Raw genomic sequence first — 21,141 nt, 5'->3', positions numbered from 1 at the left:
ACATGGGAAGATACGCTGTAAGAGACAATAACATATGTAAAGAAGCACGTGTTCAATGTAGTCTAGTATATAATGAAGAAAAAAGAAAATCCAAAAGAGCCCTAGAGTTTTATAAGGGATTGTCTAAATCAGTGGTGGTGTCTTCTTGTAGAATACTGATGAATAGAATTCACGTGTTCATGTGTGACAGATCTGGGATTGGTGCAGAAGAGTGGTAGAAGCGCCTAGGTTCAATTCCTAGCAACCAAAGGTGGGAAGGTGGGGTGGCACACAGAGAGAGAAAGATTTGACTGACAGATATAAGTAATGATGTAGAAATGGACAAGACACATTATTATATAAAGAAAATTAGATGTGAAATATCAAATTAGGGGCTGTGGTGGTGGCTCAGTGGTGGAGCGCTTGCCTCACAACTGAGAGGCCCTGGGCTTGATCCTCAACACCACGTAAAATAAAGGTATTGTGTCCATCTACAGCTAAAAAAAAAAAAAGTCTAAAAAAGTCTAATGAGATACTGAAATTATTCCTGACCTCATGGAACTGTGAAAAAATCACAACAGGTATAAACGGACACATAAACTTGATTTTTAGTTTTTCATGGCAGGGACCCATGTAGGCTAGGCAAGTGATTTTTCTAAAGTAGTATATACTTAGAATGAAAATGTTAGGGCAATGGTTTCCCGGGGAGGTGTACCACCATGAAATGATTTCACATAATACATGGACATTTTTAAAACAAATTGAATGGCTATACAATTGTTCTCATTTAGAATTCTGCCATTTTTCTTATGTCAAAGTCAGAGACAAACAAGATAATATGATTACTAAGGATCCAGAGAACCCAAAATCTCAAAACTTCCTACAATATTTAATGCCCTGAGGAAATTAATGTCTTGTTTATCCTCCACTTTGATTGGGCACTAAATGGAAGTCCAGTTTAATATGACCTGTATAATGAAATATAAGCTAAAGAAAAGTAAAAGTTACACCCAAAAGAAAATACATGCATTCACTAACACATTTCAAAATTAAAAAAAGAAAAAATTCTTTCAGAATGTACCATATGCCAAGGATTATGTGAGGCTTTGGAAGAATAAATGTCCCTTCCTTCTTGGAATTTAATAGTATAACAGGAAAGAAAGACATTAAATAACATGTCAGTCCATTTTTGGCTATTACAACAGAAATCCACAGATTGGGTATAGAATAAACAATAGAATTTCATCAGCTTATGGTTCTAGATGCTCTGAAGTTCAAGATCAAGAATTTGCATCTAGTGAGGGCCTTCTTGCTGAGGCACAACACAGCAGAAGAGCAAGCAAGCACACAAGAGACAGAGAGCGCTCACTTTTACAACTAATACACTCCCATGATAAGGTAGTGATCCGCTCATGAGGCTGCAGCCCCGTAAGCCAACTGACTACTAAAGGTTCCACTTTCCATCACCACCACAGTGACAATTAAATTCTGACATGAGTATTTTTAATTTTATTTTTAGTTGTAGATGGACACAGTACCTTTATTTATTTTTATGTGGTGCTAAGGATCGGACCCTCCCTTGTGCTAGGCAAAGCGCTCTACTGCTGAGCTCCAACCCCAGTCCCTTGTCACGAGTGTTGGAGGGGACACTGAAACCACAGCTCCACACAATGGTAAGATCGCTGGTGTGATCAGAGCTAAACAGAAGTACACAGAGCTCTGGGGACACACACAGGACCTAGGAAGAGTGTCAGGAAAGGCTTCTCCAAGGGTGAACCTGAGTTAGCTTCGGCGATGGGACAGGTCAGGTCGAAGACAGAACATCCCAGCCATCCAGTGAGATGAAACCCAACTGGGTAAGGCCTACCTATGGGTGAAAGGACAGAGCAACTGTGGGGACAAAGGCCCGATGGCTAGCATAAGCGGGGCAAGGGGAGACAAGATAGGAACAAAGCTGGAGAAGCAGCAGAAGTCTACCATAGGAACCTAAGGCACTCTGACTTTATCAATGTTGTTTTACTCTTTATTTTATGATGCTGCTTCATTTTCACTATATTCATTTTGATCAGCTATCTAATCAAAACGGATTGAACTACAAGGACAGTTATTTACCTTGATCACCTAATAGTCTGGAGGTAAACAGCCCCGGCTTTGGGATGGCAACTCAGGAGCAGACGCCCCTTTCCACCTTCTCACTCTCGGTCCTCGGCATCAGCCATGTCTCCCTCATACGGTCCGTCAGAAGATGGCTGAAGCAGTTCCAAACATGACATCCTTACAAGGGCAGTAAAGAACTAGAAACTCCCTTGGTTATTCCATGAATGAGAGGAAATTTTCCCCGAGGTCCTTCCACTAGATCACTTGGATCCCAACAGTGAGAAATGGGTCACATGCTGATGCCCTGTATTTCAAAGAGACTCAGAGAGCAGTGTCTGGGATCTTTCTGACTCCACTTCAAGAGACGGTGTCTACTTGGCAGCAAGAAGAGTGCACAAATGGCTAGTAAATGTCTAGTCAAATGTTCGTACACACAAAAATATGAAGCTTTCTTTCATAATACAACAACTAAATAAAGTTAAAAACAGGTGAGTCGGACTGGGGATGTGGCTCAAGCGGTAGCGCTCGCCTGTCATGTGTGCAGCCCGGGTTCGATCCTCAGCACCACATACCAACAAAGATGTTGTATCTGCCGAGAACCAAGAAATAAATATTAAAAATTCTCTCTCTCTCTCTCTCTCTCTCTCTCTCTCTCTCTCTCTCTTTAAAATAAATAAATAAATAAACTCCCATTCTGGGGGAAAAAAAAACAGGTGAGTCTTTGTTCAGGCCAAACTGAAAGTTGTTTAGACTAAGTTGCCTACAGCCTTTTCTTTTTCTTTCTTGTCATAAACTCTGAAAGAAATGCTGTCTCTCAAGAAAATGACCCGACCCCAGTGCTCCCATTCTTGGCACATGAGTTTTGCTTTTGAAAAACGAGCAGAAATTCCAAGCCATGCTTTTTCATTCCTAACTTGCTGGGTTTGACATGAGGAACACAGACTGGAAATGACAACCCCTGGACTGCTGAAAGGGACTCTACAGCCTTCCCTTTGGGGGTTCTCAGTGGCTACAAGTCCCCCAAGCCAGAGGGTTACAAAGGGAAACCAACTTGGCCTCAGATGAGTATCACTCAGAGTGGCTAGTCAAGAACGAAGAAAGCAGTGAAATGAACTCCGTGAAAGCAGGACTGGACTCCATGGCCAGGTGCCTATCTCGCAGCGCCTTACCCCCAGCATCCTGGAGGGCACGCATAACCATCTCGGACATCCCATGGTCACCTCTAGTACCCATCCTGCCTTTCACCAAGAGCTGTCCAAGTGCTCACCATCCTCAGGATCTACAAGAGTCACTCATGTTGAACGAGCCCGGGCAAGTCCTTGGAATTATCAGAGTGGGAGATATTTGTCACTGCTGTGGGAAGGAATATTCAGCAGTTGGCCTCTTGGGGGATTTTCTAGAAAAGCACACTTTACATCTGACTCCCACAAGGAAATTCAGAAAACATACATTTTTTTTTAATTGAGATAAAAACATATAATGTAAAATCTACCATCTTAACTATTTTTATAAGTGAATAGTTTAGTAGTATTAAGAATTTCTAGGGGCTGGGGATGTGGCTCAAGCGATAGCGCGCTCGCCTGGCATGCGTGCAGCCCGGTTTCGATCCTCAGCACCACATACAAACAAAGATGATGTGTCCGCCGATAAATAAATAATAGATATTTAAAAATTAAATAAAAAACAGAATTTCCAGCAGCTCAGGAATCTAAGGCAGGAGGATCGCAAGTTCAAAACCGACCTCAGCACCTTAGGGCCCTAAGCAACTTAGGGCGATCCTGACTCAAACTATAAAAAGGGCTGGGGACTGGCTCAGTGGTTACCTGCCCCTGGGTTCAATGCCCAATCCAAAAAAAAAACATGATCTAGAATATATGACAGACTTTAACTATTTAATAATGAGAGAACAAGCAATAAGAACATCCAATAACATGTGGGCTAATTTACAATGTCAGATTCAAACTGACATTCACCAATGAAGCCATACAAATAAACAAACAAATGAAAAGATATTCAGCGTCATGGTCATTAAGGACATGAAAGTTAAAACCAGTGAGATTAAAATGGCTTTCAATTGAAAACACCAAGTGCTGGCAAGGACATGGGGTCACTACAGCTCTCAGGCACAGCTGGCAAGAATGCAAAAAAGGGCACTTAAAAAAAACGGTGGTAGTTTACTGTAATTAAATACATACATACAATCTGACATTCTTACTCCTATATAATTACACAAGAGAACGATGACATATGATTCTATTCATAGTTACTAAAAGCAGAGAGATCCTAGAACCTATTCACTGGTGAATAGATGGGTAGATTATAGTACATCAATATGTACCATGAAAACTATTTCTCAGTAAAGAGAATGAACTACTGATACAGGCAACGACGTAAGATGAATTTCAACTATATTATGCTAATGAGCAAAAATCAGACACAAAAGCTACAGATTTTATTTCTTTGATATATTGGGGCAAACAAAACTATAAGGACAATTTGGAATGGAAAAGGCAATTAGGTTAATAGGGTAGTTTTGTGATGAAATATTCTGTATCTTGAATGTAATGAGGTATGTAACTCTGACTGTGCAGATTCCCAGCACTGTAAAACTAAATAAATCTAATTTCTACTGTAAAAAAAAAGGTGATCTATTTAATGAGAAACATTAAATGATAATAATGATGATGAAAGAAAATTTATAAAGAAATTAAATAATTGAAATGTAGGGAAAAAACTAAGAGAGCCAAAAACCTCTTAGGTGATGACACCCAGAAAATGGGGAGTATCCACAGTTAATGTATTTTATCAGTAATAGTAAAATAAAAAAAGCTTCAAAAGATTGCTAACACATTGTTTAAAATAAAATAAATTTTAATTCTATAGTACAATTAATGGGTAGCAATTTTCTTGTTTTTGGTAGTGGGGGTTGAAGCCAGTGGCGCTTTACCTCTGAGCTACATCCCAGGTCCTTTTTACTTTGACAGCATCTTGTTAAGTTGCTGAGGCTGGGCTCCAGCTTGTTATCTTTTCTCACCACCATGCAAGTAGCTAATAAAATACCTAATAAGCAGATACTGTGACACTCAATACCCTTCTCCCTTGCCACCATCTATTATATAAGACAGAAAAGCTAAATGCTCCTCTCTTAGCTTTCCTAGATGTGGGCAGGGAGCCCAGGGAGCAGAAACTTGGTAGAGAGAATAAATGGGGCTGTAGAAAAGCTTTTCCCTTCCTAAAAAACAAAACAAAACAAAACAAAAAGCAAGAATCCATAGATGATATATCATTCCCCTTTCTCCCTGTCTAAGGCTGAAGGCAATAAACTGGAGGGAAAGACTAAGAGAAGCACAAAGATGGAACTCTGATATGGCTGCGACACTAAACCAACTTGTTATGTGTAAGAAAAAATGTTTTTTTAAGAGGTGGATGTGGTGGCCCCCACCTGTAATTTCAGTGACTCAGGAGACTGAGGCAAGAGATTCCAAGTTCAAGGTCAGCCTGGGCAATTCAGCAAGGCCCTGTCTCAAAATAAAAGGGCTGGGGATGGAGCTCAGTGGTAAAAGCACCCTTGGATTCAATCCCTAGTACCACAAAAGGAAACAACATAAGCAAAACAACTATTTTTTTTTTTTTTTGGACGGACAATGTCTTTATTTTATTTGTTTATTTTTATGTGGTGCTAGGGATCTAACCCAGTGCCTCATGCGTGCTAGGCAAGAGCTCTACCACTGAGTTCAACCCGGCCCGAGCAAAACAACTTTTTTATGGCACTGTTAAATCATGTTATATGTTACTTGCATGTTACTGAGGTAATATGATTTTCCATAAAGGACATGTAAGAACAGAAAATTTGAGTCTTTTTGCTACCCTCTGCTATTAACCAAAGGAACAAGCTAGTAGTACAGTAGACCAATATTTCCTACAGAATAAAAGAGAGAAAGTAACCAAGGAAGACTGATTCAAGACAATGTGTTCACATTGGTATTTAACTAGTCTAACAAAAATTTATTATTATTATTATTACCTTGTACCAGGGAGTAAACTCAGGGGAGCTTAATCACTGAGCCAGATCCCTATCCCTTTTTATTTTTTATTTTAAGACAGGGTCTTGCTAAGTTGTTGTTGGGTTTTTTTTTTTTTTTTTAAGAGAGAGAGAGAATGAAAATTTTAATATTTATTTTTTAGTTATCAGCGGACACAGTATCTTTGTTTGTATGTGGTGCTGAGGATCAAACCCGGGCCGCACACATGCCAGGCGAGCGCGCTACCGCTTGAGCCACATCCCCAGCCTGTTGCTAAGTTTTTTAGAGTCTCACTACATCACTGAGGCTGGCCTTGAACTTGCGATCCTTCTGCCTCAGCCTCCTGAGCCACTGGGATTACAGGCATGTACCACCATGCTTAGCTTACCAGAAATTTTTGTGCAAAAGATTTACAATTTATTACTTATCTACTTTAGCTGTACCTAGCCCAGCATAAGAGCACTGTGAGAAGAGCATCTGTGACCTGAAAAATTCTAGGCATTTGAGAAACGTTAGTTATTTTCTTCTTCTCTCTTTAATTATAAAAAGGATATAAGGCTGTCCAAGAACATTCGTACTATATTGCATTTTTAACATTCACACAGTAAGACAAGACAAAATAAGAAATTCTCCCCATTCTCCTTTGGCAACTAAAAAGATCTTTTTGAAAATATTTTATGTCCACAAAAGGAAACCTACCTGACAATAGCAGAGACTATATTTGTTATCAGCTAATAAATTATGAGCTAATAACCAGAGAAAGACAACCTGATCACCTTACTCTGACAGCCCAATTCTCTTACTAATTCAAGGGCTGTGAACAAGGACTATTGTCTAAAATGTTTAGACATAATTACTCTGGCCAAATTGGGATTATTTGAGCATAAAAACGAAAATGATTTCTTAAAAACCATGCTAAAATAAATAAAGTAGAGCAGGGAAAAAAGCCCTTACAAAAAAAAAAAAAGTTTAAAACTGGGGAAGAAATCATAGAAATAAATAGATGTATCTTAAGTAGAAACAAATGTAAAATTATTTCACAGTAATAATCCAGGCCATGGACACTGATAGCACTAGACGAAAACTATTAGAGGCTGGGGTTGTGGCTCAGAGGTAGAGCGCTCGCCTGGCATGTGTGAGGCACTGGGTTCGATCCTCAGCACCACATGAAAATAAAGATATTGTGTCCACTTGCAATTAAAAAATTAAAAGAAAAACTTTAGATGACCAGATATTCACTCACTCTCAAGTTATTACCCTTGATAATGTATTCATTACAAAGGAGAAAGGATGCCTCTATAAGAAAAAAAGACTTCTGAGAGCACGTGCCATCTGTTGAGATTCACTAACAAGGATACGATACCTTTCATTTGACCCCCACTCCCACCCCCCAGTTCTGGGGACTGAAGCCAGGACCTCACATGTGCCAGGCAAATGCTCTACCGTTTAACTACATTCCCAGTCCATTTTACTGAGTCAGGGTTTTGCTAAATTGCCTAAACTGGCTTTGAATTTGCAATCCTCCTGCCTCAACCTCCCCAGCTGCTGGGATTGCAAGTATTCATTACCATATTCAGCCTATTTGATATTCTTGCCCAGATATTTAATCTGAATGAAGAAAAAACAAGACAAATCCAAATTAATGACCATCCCTGGCAAGGGGGTTAACTAACAGGGACCTTAAGAACTAACACTTATCAGCTACTGTAGTTTGGATCTGGAATACCCCGCAAAGGCCCATGTGCTTGGTCCTCAGGTTGGTGTTACTAGAAGGTGGTGGAACTTTAAGAGGTAGGGCCTGGTGAAAGGAAGTTAGGTCTTGAGCGTGTGCTCTTGAAAGGGATGCTGGAAATCTGGCTCCTTCCTATCTTTCTTTCTTTGTTTTCCTGTTGCCATGAGGTGAACAGGACTTCTCTGCTGCACATTCATACCATGAGATCCCACCATAGGTCCAAAACAGCAGGGCTAATCAACCATGAACTGAAATCTCTGACACCGTGAGGCAGAATAAACCTTTTCTCCTTTCAAGTTGATTTATCTCAGGTACTTGTTATATAGCAGCAGAAAGCTAACTAGTAAACCAGCTGACAGCATAAACCAAACCCCCTCGTCACCAGTTGGTATTAACCATTAGACATATGAGCAAACAACAGTGCAAATTATTCTAGCCTCCAGCCTATAAGTCTCTCAGATATCAGACGGCAGAGAAAAAATATCTCCCCATACCACATCTGAATTCCTAATCCAAAGAAAATGAGATATTACACAATAATTATTGTTTCAAGTCACTATGGTTTACAGTAACATCTATTATTATGCAATAATAGATAACTAATACAGGCTCTAATAAAGCACAAATCTCGAATTCCTCAACAGTACCTACCTCACAGTTTTGTTGGGAACATTAAAGAAGCTAAGAGAACGTTCGGAATAATGTGCTAAATGAACAGTAGCTAGTAAACAACTTCAGTTAGAATAGTTAGAATACGATAGAGAAATAAAGTGCTCTGAGGAATACAAAGGAAAGGTATTTTGATTTAGTCCTAGAGATCAGAGGAGGTTTCCTAGATTCAGTGGAGAATTGATTTAGTTGGGTTAAGAAAGCAAAGGTATTTCTAGCTGAGAAAACAGATTAGGCAAAGGTATAGAAGCACTAAACAGCATGGTTCATGTTAAAAAACAAACAAACAAACAACAACAACAACAAAAAAAAAAAAAAACAATTAAGTCTGGTACTGGTAGAATTGAAGAAAAACAGGAGGTAACAGGAAAAAAGACTGTAGAGGTTGGGAGGATCCCAAAACATAGAGGGCCGCCTTACATATGAAGTTATGGGCTCCATAACAGGGAAGTGATACAGATTTTAAAATTTAGGTGCAAAATTCTGCAAAGGCAATATGGAACCAGATTTAACCATGGTAACACCATGGGTCTGTGGGTCTCTAGTATACGGTGATCATGGGGATCATGAGAGGACTTGAGGATGACCACAGATAGCTTATAGATCAATTTATCCCCAGGGGAGGTTTCTGTGGTCTTAACTGGAACAGAAGGTGGGGAGTAATCAAGGTTATACAAGAAGGGGCCAAAGATACTGCTAAACATCCTATACAATACACAGGAGAGTCCCGCACAATGAAGAATTATCCCATTCAAAATTTCAGTAGTCCTGAGGTTGAGAAATCCTGTAGAATAAGGAAAAGCAGAATAAAGGAAAACCAATACTTTAAAGTACTCACAAGCAGAGTCAAGGCTGGGAGTGTAGCTCAGAGGTAAAGCCCATGCTCAGCATGCACGAAGTCATGGGTTTACTCCTTAGCACCATGAATAACAATAATAAGAAAAGTAAATCAAGAAGTAAATCAAGAAATTGCACTATCACAGAAGTCAGAGCAGTAGAGGACTTCAAGAGGAAGGAAAAGGCCCCAAAAGATTAATTCAGTAAACACGATAAACATTTCAAGTACCTAATGGGTCTGCAATTAGAAGTAAACAAGGATTTTAGTTGAAATAAACTATGATAGTTAAAGGAATAATGGGAGATAAAAAAGTATACAAAATAAATGTAGATGTCTCTTAAGAGATTTTATTGGAAAGGGCAGCAACTGGGCAGCAACTAGGGCAGTAATTCTCAATCCTGGCCATAAAAAGAATAATCTCAGGAACTCCTAAAAATTATCACCCAAGGGTCCCTGGGAGTGGGACCCCATATCAGTATTTTAAAAATATCCTCAGTGACATTAATGCATGGCCAGGTTTGAAAATTACGAAACTAAAGACTAAAAGGGTAGCTGAGGAGTGAGAAGTGGGAAAAGGAATCAGGAAAGGGAAAAAGGGTGAAACAGGTAGGAAACAGGTCAGGGCTGTGGGCTGGCCTTGAAAAAAAGAAAGGACACCTCATTTCAGGAGACTGTCAGAAATGAATGTCGACAGAGAAGCTGGACATGGAGGTTTAAGGCCCCAGTTTTCAGACCATGGAAGCTAAGTCAGCTGCTGAGAATCAGCTAGGAAAAGGAAATCCAGAAAGGGGAATTTGGTGATGTGCCTCTCCTCTAACTGCCTAAGCATCCCCTACTAGAGGAGCAGCGGAAAGTGAACCACAGCATTGATCAACGGGGATTCAGGGGGTGGGAGAGGAAAAAAGGGTGTAAAGGAGAGGTTCCACAATGCAGGTCCAACAGGTAGAGAAAAAAACACAGTTTATAAGCAGTTTAACTAACACAGTAGATTTACCACTGGGTACCACAAGTATTAAAATAGTCTAAGATTTAATGAGGCTTGTCCTCTCAATCCTACTAAATCAGATTTCCTATATCTTGTATTTGTCCTAAAAAGGAATGTCTGCAGTTAAACGAAATGTACAAAACACAAGGTGAGCCAGACACACAGCTGGAGAGCCATGTGATGGAGCAAGTGAGGTAAAACGTGACAGTCTAGAAGGCAGGGACAGGAGGGCTGCAGGTTGGGAACACCACTGTTCAACAGGTCTTTCTGAAATGACAGACATGTTCTGTAACCTGGGCTATCAAATTCGGTGACTACTAGTGCTATATGTGACCAATGAGTCCTTGAAGTGTGACTAGTAGGAATGAGGAATGTCTGATTTTATTAACTCTCCATTAATTTAAATTTAAACAGATATGGCCATGTATGGCTAGTGGCTACTGTGTTAGCACACCACTAGATCACACAACCTCAGGTCAAGTCCTTGGATCCACCACTAGCTATTACCTTATTTCTCTGAGTCTTAAGACTTTTCTATAAAATGAAAATAGTTGGGCTGGGGATGTGGCTCAAGCGGTAGCGCGCTGGCCTGGCATGCGTGCGGCCTGGGTTCGATCCTCAGCACCACATACAAACAAAGATGTTGTGTCCGCGGAGAACTACAAAATAAATATTAAAAAATTCTCTCTCTCTCATCTCATCTCTCTAAAATAAATAAATAAATAAATAAATAAGCCCATTGTTCCCATCTGTTGAGCTCTAGAACAGATCTCTGAATCTTTTTTAAAAATATTTATTTTTTAGTTGTAATCGTACACAATACCTTTATTTTATTTATTTTTATGTGGTGCTGAGAATCGAACCCAGGGCCTCTCACGTACTAGACAAGCGCTCTACTACTCTACCAGCCCTAGAATCTTAATGTTATCCATAATACTTGATGTGCCTTTTAATGTCTTCTGAAAACCTGATAAACATAATATATGAGCCTGAAACATTATTAATAGACCTATAATTTTAATTTTTTCACTCTGTAGTTTATTACCCTTCATTAACTGATATTAGCTGAATATACAATTTAGTTTCACTTTCAACTTGTCTTTTATGCACAAAGATAGTAAAGACCAGATGATGCTATCAGATATAGAATGTCATGCTATCATATATCACATTATCAGATCGAGACTGCCCTTAAAGAGAACTTGAAGCAACTACTCACCCCTCAATAGCTGGAGACCTGCCAGGACGAGTGCTTCCTCGAGACCTGTATCTCCGGGTAACGGGCAGCCTTGGAGGCCTGCTTGGTCCCCAGAAGTCAGTGGGAGTCTGGTGACTCCTTTCATTGGCTCTAGTATCTTGGTCCAGTGGATTGCTACTTAGAAATGGTCTAAAATCTTGGAAAAACATCGTGTGATCCAAATGGTCCCAGAGCTAGTAAAAACCAGAAATAAATCACATTAGGAAAAGGAAAAATAACAAAAATAGAAAGGAATAACTTTTAACACTTTGAAATTAAGCAGCTCCAAAATAACAAACTATGTTTCCTCAGTTTCATGGAAAGGAAATGAGAAGTCTTTAAGGTGCAAACAGACGGAAAAAACCATCTAAAAATTGAAATAAATTATTTTCTTCATAAAGAAACAAGTAAGCTGCGGGGGTGCTGGGGTTGTGGCTGAGCGGTAGAGCGCTTGCTGAGCACATGCAAGGCCCTGGGTTCCATCCTCAGGTAAAGTAAAGTTACAACTAAAAAATAAATATTTAGGGGGAAAAAAAAAAAAGAAACAAGTAAGCTAATGGCTGACCTCACTCAAATCCATCCACATGCCTCTGATCAGTCTCCCCTTCAGAAACATAAATACGAGCTGAAGGTACCCTGGACTTCTATGCGAAGCATCATCAACGATGCATATCAACATTACAACCTTGTGTTCTGTCATAGATGACATCCACAAAGATTTTAATAGAATGACTGTACTTATACACTTTACGGGGGCGCGGTGGGGCGTCATCACCACAAAATGAGACAAATGTCCATAAAATACTTCTCTTGACTTGGCACCTGCATCAGGGAGGGGTTATGTCAAAGCTGTGCAAGGCAGCACGGGACGTTTAGTAAGTGCATTCTGTGGTACATACTTTTATCCGTAAAAGAGGTGTATAGAGGGGTTACTGGGTTTGGTAGAAGAATCATTAGAGGGAAAAATCACCTTAAAATAATTAAAGCTTTATCTATCTGTACACCAGATATCTGAAAAGATCTACAGAATACTACTTACTGAACTCCATCCACAAAGTATGTGACACTGGTCATACTGACCCACTTCTTTGTTTAAAGTTTTAAGTCAAGCCATGTGTGGTCGCACAGGCCTGTAATCCCAGCTGCTCAGGAGGCTCACAAGGCCAGCCTCAGCAACTCAGCGAGGTCCTAAGCAACTTAGTGAGACCGTCTCAAAATAAAAGACAAAAAGGACTGGGGATGTAGCTCAATGGTAAAGCATCCCTGGGTTAAACTCTAGTACCAATAAACAAAGAAAGAGAGTTTAAGTCAATGGAAGAGCTTATTCTTTAGTGTATATATAATAACTAGGACAGAAAACTTCTCAGCATGTGACCTCAGGTCTTAAAATTCCTCAGAACCTCACCATTTCTTCCAGAGACTCACAGTAGTAACAGCCTCCTAACTCAGAGAAAAGGCTAGTAACCCAGCAGCACATTAATCTGACTACAAATCCCACTCCATTCTCATTTAATAACCTGCTATATCAGCTCTCAAAGTTATGGAGCTTGATAGGTTTTACAATGTTATTTTGTTGTTGTTGTAATTTCCTCCCTTTGTAGGTTTCCATTGTGCCACATCCTGCAAGCACTTAGATATCACAGTACCGTTGTTTTTGGTCTGGGATTTTGTTTTCCTCCTGCATATATCTTGATTTTTGTCATCACTGAAAGGCAGTTTTACCAGATTTAGAGTTCCTGTAGTTCTTTTACTACTCCAGATATCTTTCAGCTAAGTGTTTGATTGGTCGTGGTGAGCCTCTGACTGTCTTCCAGAGTTCTGATAAACTTGATTCTGATAGTTTTTCCCAAGTTTTGTCGTCCCTACTTTGCCATTTTCACAGACAGCATCTTTCACTGTGGCTTTACTTAGCTTTCCTGATACTAATAAGGCTAATATCTTTTTGTGTACTCATCAATCATATCTTTCTTTTTGTGTATTCTTATGTAGTGCCAGGGACTGAACTCAGTGCCTCAAACATGCTAAGCCAGCGCTCTGCCACTGAGCCACATCCCGGCCCCTCATATTATCTTCCATGTCCTTGGTACACTTTTCTATTTAATGAACTCTCTAACTGATTTGTAGCAGCTCTTTATATATTCTAGATATGGATCTTTCATCAGCTGCTATATGTGCAATTCTCCCAATTCTGATTCTTTTTTTTTTTTTTCTTTTCTGAAGGCTCTTGAAGTTCAATTTTAATGTAGCACAGATCCCTCATGGTTTGTACCTCTGAAGATTTAAAGATTCCTTCCCCAGCACAAGCTGTTAAAAATTTTTTCCAACAAGGGCTGGGGATGTACCTCGGTGCCCTCGGTTTGATCCCCAACACCACACAGAAACAAACAAACAAACAGTCCTCTATTTTTTTCAAGTAAATTTAAAGATTTGTCATAAATATATAAGTCTTTAGTCTACTAATTTTTTGTAAGACCTAACATCATAGGGATTCAATTTAATTTGTTTTTCAAACATAATCAATTGTTCCAATACCGTTTATCAAATAATTCTTCCTTTCTGGGTCTGTTTTGAGTATATATATATATACACACACACACACATACATACACAGGTTCATTGATCTGCATAGGTACCACAGTCTTAATTATTATAAGTCTTATAACAAATTTTAGTATCTCACAAATCAATTCTCCCTACATAAATTTCAAGAATATCTTGATCATTTTTCACCTTTCATATTTATTTTAAATTAGCCTGGTAAGCTCCCCATGCAAACCCCATTGGAACATTTACTTATAATGCAATTAATCTTTTTATCCTGTTAACAAACATTAACATCATCTGGGAGCTTTATTAGGAAAGCAGAAATCAGATCACATTGAGTCTATCTGCATCAGAAACTTTTTCACATGCACATTTAAATTTGTGAAGCACTGTTATATTTTGAAGGCAATGAACATTTTTATGATATCAAGTCTTCCTACCAAAAATACAGACTAGCTGCACTCAATCCCAATTTATCCAAGTCTTCTTTCAATGGTTATGTCTTTCAACAGTTTTGTACCTTTCTCCATAAAGGTCCCTTTGTTAGATAAACTTGTTAGATAATATTACCAATTCTTTGCTGAAAATGGTAAATGGTATCTTTTTTTAAAATTCTGTGTTTTAACAGTTAATTGATATTAACAAAAATGGTTTGTTTTTGTACTTACCTTAATATACAGAAAACATGCTGAACTTTTTTTAGTAACAATTTTTTTCACTATATCTGTATGCTATTTTATTTTTATGTGGCACATGTGCTAGGCAAGTGCTCTACCACTGAGCTACAGCCCCAGCCCTGAACTCTTAATAATTCTAATAATTACCTACATGGAAAACCCAAAAAAAATACATAATCATATCATCTGAGAGAAACAATAATTTTGTCTGTTCCCCAACCTTTAACTCCATTTCTTCTTATGTAATTGCAATACAATATTGACAGGAAACAACTATAGCAGGCACCTTCCTCTTGTTCCTGATTTTAAAGAGAATATGCCTGACAATTGGTCACCAAGTACTATGTTTTGCATTACCATTGTTTTGAAAGTACCCCTCTATCAGATAAAACAAGTTTCCTTTTAATCCTAGTTTACTTAGAATGTTTAACATGAATGAACATTGAATTAATCAAATACTTTTTCTATATTTAGATATTTATGTTTTTTCATTTTTAATCTGTAAAATTATATCAACAGTTTTTCTATTAACACAATCTTGAATTCTCAATTTGGCTTATGATAGATATATTAATGGATTCTATGTTTGCTCTTTTGAGTTCATTTCTGTATTTATTCCTTCAGAATACAACCCTTGTCTGGCTTTGGTACCAGGTTATACTAGCTCCATAAAATGTGCTGGGAAGCATTCCTTCTTTTTCATATTAACATCCTGTGGCACAAAAATAGAATTACTGAGTATAAGCACTTTGGTAGACAGTATTATACTACCTTCCAAACATGTACACCCATCTACACTCCTACCAGAGTACAACAGCTTATAACAGCTTACTGTTCTAGCCAACATTGGTAAAATGTTTTTAAAATGCTAATATACAATCTGAAAAGTAAAAAATAACATACATGGTAAAAACACGGATAAGATCTCTCTAAATACTGAGGTACAGCACCATTTTATTTTAACTGTCATGGTCCTTCTTACACTAGACTTATTTCCCTTTTTTTCCTCAGGACAGTCTCAGTCTATAACAGATCACTTGTTTCTTGAATGAAAAGTGGTCTAGAATGTAAGGTTCTTAACCCAAAATCCAAAGGAAATGCAAAAATTAAACCCCCAACTATATTTGCCATCCATAAGTGAAAAAGTATGAACAGACTCCTTCATGTTCTCAGTCCACTAGGGTAAACTACAGAAAGAGATCTATCTACATGAATAAAGTTCCACATTTGAAAAAAATGCCCAAAGTAGTCATTTTTCATTATAACTAAGATAAGAAACAATATTAAATTCTGACGAGAAGAAGAGTTAAGCTGCAAGTTCATACTTTGAATAATCTGCTTTGATAACTACATTTTTGATCGACATCAAACTTCATAAAATGGAGAGATTCTAAAGATGCAAGTTTAGATGTAGTTTCAACATCAGCATGAGGCATTTTGCAGTTTGTGTGGAAACTGCAAATTAGTGCAAACTAATAGTAGCAGTCAATATTTGTGACCTAATATTTGTGGCCTATTTCATCCCCAAATAATAGTGCACTCTGACCATAGAATACAGGATAAAAGAATACACCTCACAAATTTACACCAAATCCATACTAAGGATAAGAATAGCTTCAGAAAAAAAAAAAATAGAACAACTTTAGGTCATCTGTCTCTGAGCAGACACAGACAAGCATGAGAGAAAGAAAATAGTTCATCAACAAAACTGGGTATTCAGGACACAACTTATGTAAGTAAAAACTAATAGGGAACACTATTATAGAGTTTCAGTGAAATAGAATCACACAGACAGTTCATGTGATAAATTTTGTCTTAAAAACCCAAAAAAGTGACTCTGAACAGAAGCAAAAAGATAACATTTCCGATTTCAATATATTAAAAAGAAGAAAAAAAAGAAAAAAAACTAGGATGGACAATACCTTCCAGGTAGCAGAATTTGTTCTGAACCAACTATGATCTAATCAATACCACTTAAAATATAAAGGTCTGCTCTTTAAAAATGTTAAACAGTTACCATATGATCCAGTAATTTCACTGTTATTATATAATACAGAGAACTGGAAAATATTCACAGCAACATACTTAGTAATAGCCATAAAGCATACACAACCCAAATGTCCATCAACTGATGAATGGATAACTGATAAAATGCAAGACATCAATAAAATCTATTATACAGCTATAAAAACAAATGAAGTGCTGATACATGCTACAATATAAATGAACCTTAAAAATATTATGCTAAGTGGAGGGGCTGGGGTTATGGCTCAGCGATACAGCGCTCAATTCGCACATGGTAGACCATGGGCTCGATCCTTAGCACCACATAAAAATAAGTAAGTGAAATAAAGGTATTGTGTCCAACTACAACTAAAAAATAAATATTAAAAAAATTATGCTAAGTGGGAAAGAGTCACAAGAGATCACATGTTGTATGATTCAATTTATAGCAAATGTCCCATATACAGGCAAACCAACAAAAACAGAAAAATAGATTTGTCAGTTCCCTGGGGTAGGAGAATTGTGGAGAAATAAGAAATGAATACAAATGGGCACAAGATGAAAAAGTTCTAGAATTAGTGGTAATTAGTTGTATGAGTTGGTGAATTTACTAAAACTGTTGAATGGAACATTTTAAAGGAGTTAATTACATGGTATGTGAATTTTAAAATACTATGTTCTATCCAGGCACAGTGGCAGACACCTGTAATCCCAGTGATTCCAGGGGTTAAGGCAGGATTCCAAGTTGGAGGCCAGCCTCAACAACTTAGTGAGATCCTCTCTCAAAATAAAAAAATAAAAAAGGGCTTGGGATGTAGTTCAGTGGTAAAATGACCCTGGGTTCAATACCCAGTACCCCCTCACAGCACACAAAAAAACATAAATAAAACTATAGTCTATTAAGATGAATCAATTGAAGGTAAATAATTTCAAAGTTATTAATCTTAGAAATGCAATTTCAAAAAAGCTCAGAGGCTTCTGATAAAAACATTAAATCAAGATAAGGAGCATAACTATTACCCCAAACATTTCCTAGTGTTCCTACGTGATCTCTATCCTGTCCCTCCCCACTCGCAAGCAACAACTGACTATCCTGGGGTTTGTATTTTTTGTAAAGGGATGAAAATGCAGTTATTCTTTATTTGTCTGGCTTCTTTCAATCGATTACTTTTAGATTTTTCATCCATACTTTTACATGTATCAATGGTTTTGCCATTTTATTGCTGAGTAGTATTTCATAGTATGGATATATCAAGATTTGTTGATACATCCACCTGTTGATAGGATTTGGGTTGCTTCTAGTTTCTATTACAAATAAAGTTACTATGAACATTTGCATATATATATACATATATTTTTTTTCTCTTTCCTGGGGGGTAGAAAAGTGCAATAGCTAGATTATATATATGAATGTATATATGTATATTACCTTTCTCCAAAGTTAACCTCTTTTCCAAAGTGGTTGGACCATTTTATATGTCAGTTTCAGTTGTTCCCCAGCCTTGCAAATATTTAATATGGTCAGTCTTTTTTTAAGTTTCAGCTATTCTGATAGAAATGCAGTAGTCTTTCATTGTGTTTTGTTTTTTAAGTTTTCAACCAGTTATTAGTTCACCTAAGTATCTGAAAACAAATACATCTGTCTTCCCTTTCTCTATCCTTGGTATAATTTATCATAGTTTTTAATAAACAAATTACGTAAATATCCATAATAAGAGAATTTTAAAATACAAATAAGAAGTCAATAAATAGACAAATATGTCAACCACTGAAAGTGCTCCCTACATTTTTTAAAAAAACTAAGTCACCGATCTGCAACTTTTATTAAAACAAATTCCCTCTATTAAAAACAAAGTAATTTGTAACTTGATTTCAACTTTGTTTTTAATATTTTTATTTTTTAGTTGTAGTTGGACACAATACCTTCATTTTACTTTTTTATTTTTATGCGGTGCTGAGGATCAAACCCAGGGCCTCACCCATGGTAGGCAAGCGCTCTAGCTCTACCGCTGAGCCAGGACCCTAACCCCTCAACTTTTTTTTAATAACAATTGAATTTTTACATAAAAATTTGAAAACTTCAACTAAAAAAACAAATAAAACATGCAGACACCAAATTTGACAAGAAAACAATGACAGCTTATCAATTTACGTGAGTACTGTTTTCCAGGATACACTTTCCATTTAAAACACTTTAATCACACTTCTGTATGCATAGTAACTTCTAGTCGCAGTTAATATATAGTCTGTTCTTGATGAAGACAACACTAGGGAGACGTTGCCTGGTGCCTCAATAATGCTGAACCTGGCAAAACATGTCAAGATACTTCTTTTCTTTTCTTTTCTTTTTTTAAGAGAGAGGAGGGGGGGATTTATTTATTTATTTTTTTAGTTTTCGGTGGACACTACATCTTTGTTGGTATGTGGTGCTGAGGATTGAACCCGGGCTGCACACATGCCAGGCGAGCACGCTACCGCTTGAGCCACATCCCCAGCCCAAGATACTTCTTTTCTTGAACTGACAAGTCAACTATAAAGTAATGAAGTCCACAATGTAATAAAGTTACATGCTGTAAACAGGACTTTATCTCAAGATTCGAATTAAGGTTCTTCAACAGGGTGAATCTCCTCTTTATTCTACTGTTGGCTTGAGTGATCCTGTATTCTACCCACTGCTGAACTGCTGCTTTTGTAGTACTCGCCGTCAAATTTGTTGGCTTCCTTGACTAGATGAGTTGCTATTGGTAGTCAATTGTGTTAGGCCTGGATCATTGTTGGAAGAACCGGAATTTGTCGCTCACCCTGGGCACTGTACTGATTTCCCTTACTCGGCTCCACAGCCTCCAGCAGCAGCTGGCAGGGGATGGTCATTGTGGTTTTAATTTCCATTTCCCTAACGACTAATTATATCAAGTATTTCTGTATATTTATTTACCAACTACACCTTCTTTGATGGGGCAAAGTATTCAAATCTTTGCCATTTTTCAGAATTGAGCAGATTTCTTATTATTCCATTTTAAGAGTTCTTTATAAGGCTCTTCAATATAGTTCTTTACCAGATGGATGATTTTGTTTTCTGGTTTTTTGTTTTGGGGTATTGGGGATTAAACACAGGGGCCCTTTTAGCCACTAAACTAACATCCCCAGTCCTTTATAATTTTGAGATAGGGTCTCACTAAGTAGCATAAGGCCTAAATGGCTAAGGCTGGCTTTGAACTTGTAATCCTCCTGCCTCAGCCTCCAGAGTTGCTAGGATTACAAGCATGCACCACCAAGCCAGGCAGATAAGTGATTTTCAAATATTTCTTTCCTAGTCTGTGATTGCCTTTTCATACTCATGAGAATAGCTGAGGTTATTAATTTTGATAAAGTCAAATTTATCAATTTGCTATTTTATGGATCGTATTTTTTGTGACGTATTTAAGAAATCTTAGCCTAAAGTCACAAAGGTTTCCTCCTGTTTTCTTTTATGTTTTATAGTCTTAGGTTTTTATGATTCATCTTGTATTAATTTATGTATATGGCTTAAAATATGTATAGAAGTTCACATTTTTGTACATACATATCCAACTGCACCTTTTCATAAACAGACTATCTTTTTTCTCTTGGATTGACTTTGTATTTATTCCAAACCAGTGTTCCTAGTGTATGAGTCTGTTTCTGGATTCTCTTTTCTGTTTATCTACCTTAATGGCAATACCACAGTCCTGGTACTGTATTGGTTATGTCCCTGTAATAGGTAATCTTAGTCTTCCAACCTTGATCTTGAAAATTGTTCTAGTTATTCTATATACTTGTTTTTCCACACAAATTTTAGAATCTGTCATTTTCTACCAAAAAAAAAAAAAACAGCTAGGATCTTAACTGGAATTGAACTAACTCTATAAATGGTATCTTAATAAGACTTAATAAGGCTTCTGACTCATAAGTATGATATATTTCTCTAGTTATTCCAGTGTTAATTTCTCTAAATAATGTTATAATTTCTCTATGTTCTCTGTAACCTTTCTGAAATTTCAAGTATTTCATACCTTTGATGCTATTATAAACACTATTTTTAAAAATTTCAATTTCCAACTGTTCACTGTTAGCATAAAGTGATTTTTGTATATTTTTTGTATCCTAGAATGTTGTTAAACTCACTAGCTCTAATAGTTTTGTAAGTTCCATTAAATTCTCTATACACAAGAACGCATCAATTGCAAATAAAGGTAGCTTTATATTTTCTTTTCCAACCTAGATGCCATTTATATCCGTCTGTCTACCTAGCTAGCCAGTTAACTTTATCACACTAGCTAAAACCAGTACAACGTGAGAGAGGAGGGAGGGGGCATTCTGGTCTTGGTCCTGATCACAG

At 37.4% G+C, this 21,141-nt stretch overlaps 1 protein-coding gene across 2 annotated transcripts in view; it reads right to left on the bottom strand.

Moving 5' to 3' along the window:
• Rnf115 (ring finger protein 115) overlaps positions 1–21,141 on the bottom strand; it is a 91,303-nt gene that overhangs the window by 23,667 nt on the left and 46,495 nt on the right. For both annotated transcript variants that reach the window (XM_078027679.1, XM_078027680.1), the window contains one exon: positions 11,542–11,753. In XM_078027679.1, coding sequence (XP_077883805.1) covers positions 11,542–11,753 — 212 coding nt within the window. The remainder of the gene's footprint in view (positions 1–11,541; positions 11,754–21,141) is intronic.

This window comes from Ictidomys tridecemlineatus, chromosome 11 (genome assembly GCF_052094955.1).
Source record: "Ictidomys tridecemlineatus isolate mIctTri1 chromosome 11, mIctTri1.hap1, whole genome shotgun sequence".
Classification (NCBI taxonomy): domain Eukaryota; kingdom Metazoa; phylum Chordata; class Mammalia; order Rodentia; family Sciuridae; genus Ictidomys; species Ictidomys tridecemlineatus.
This window is presented reverse-complemented; position numbering and strand designations above follow the sequence as displayed.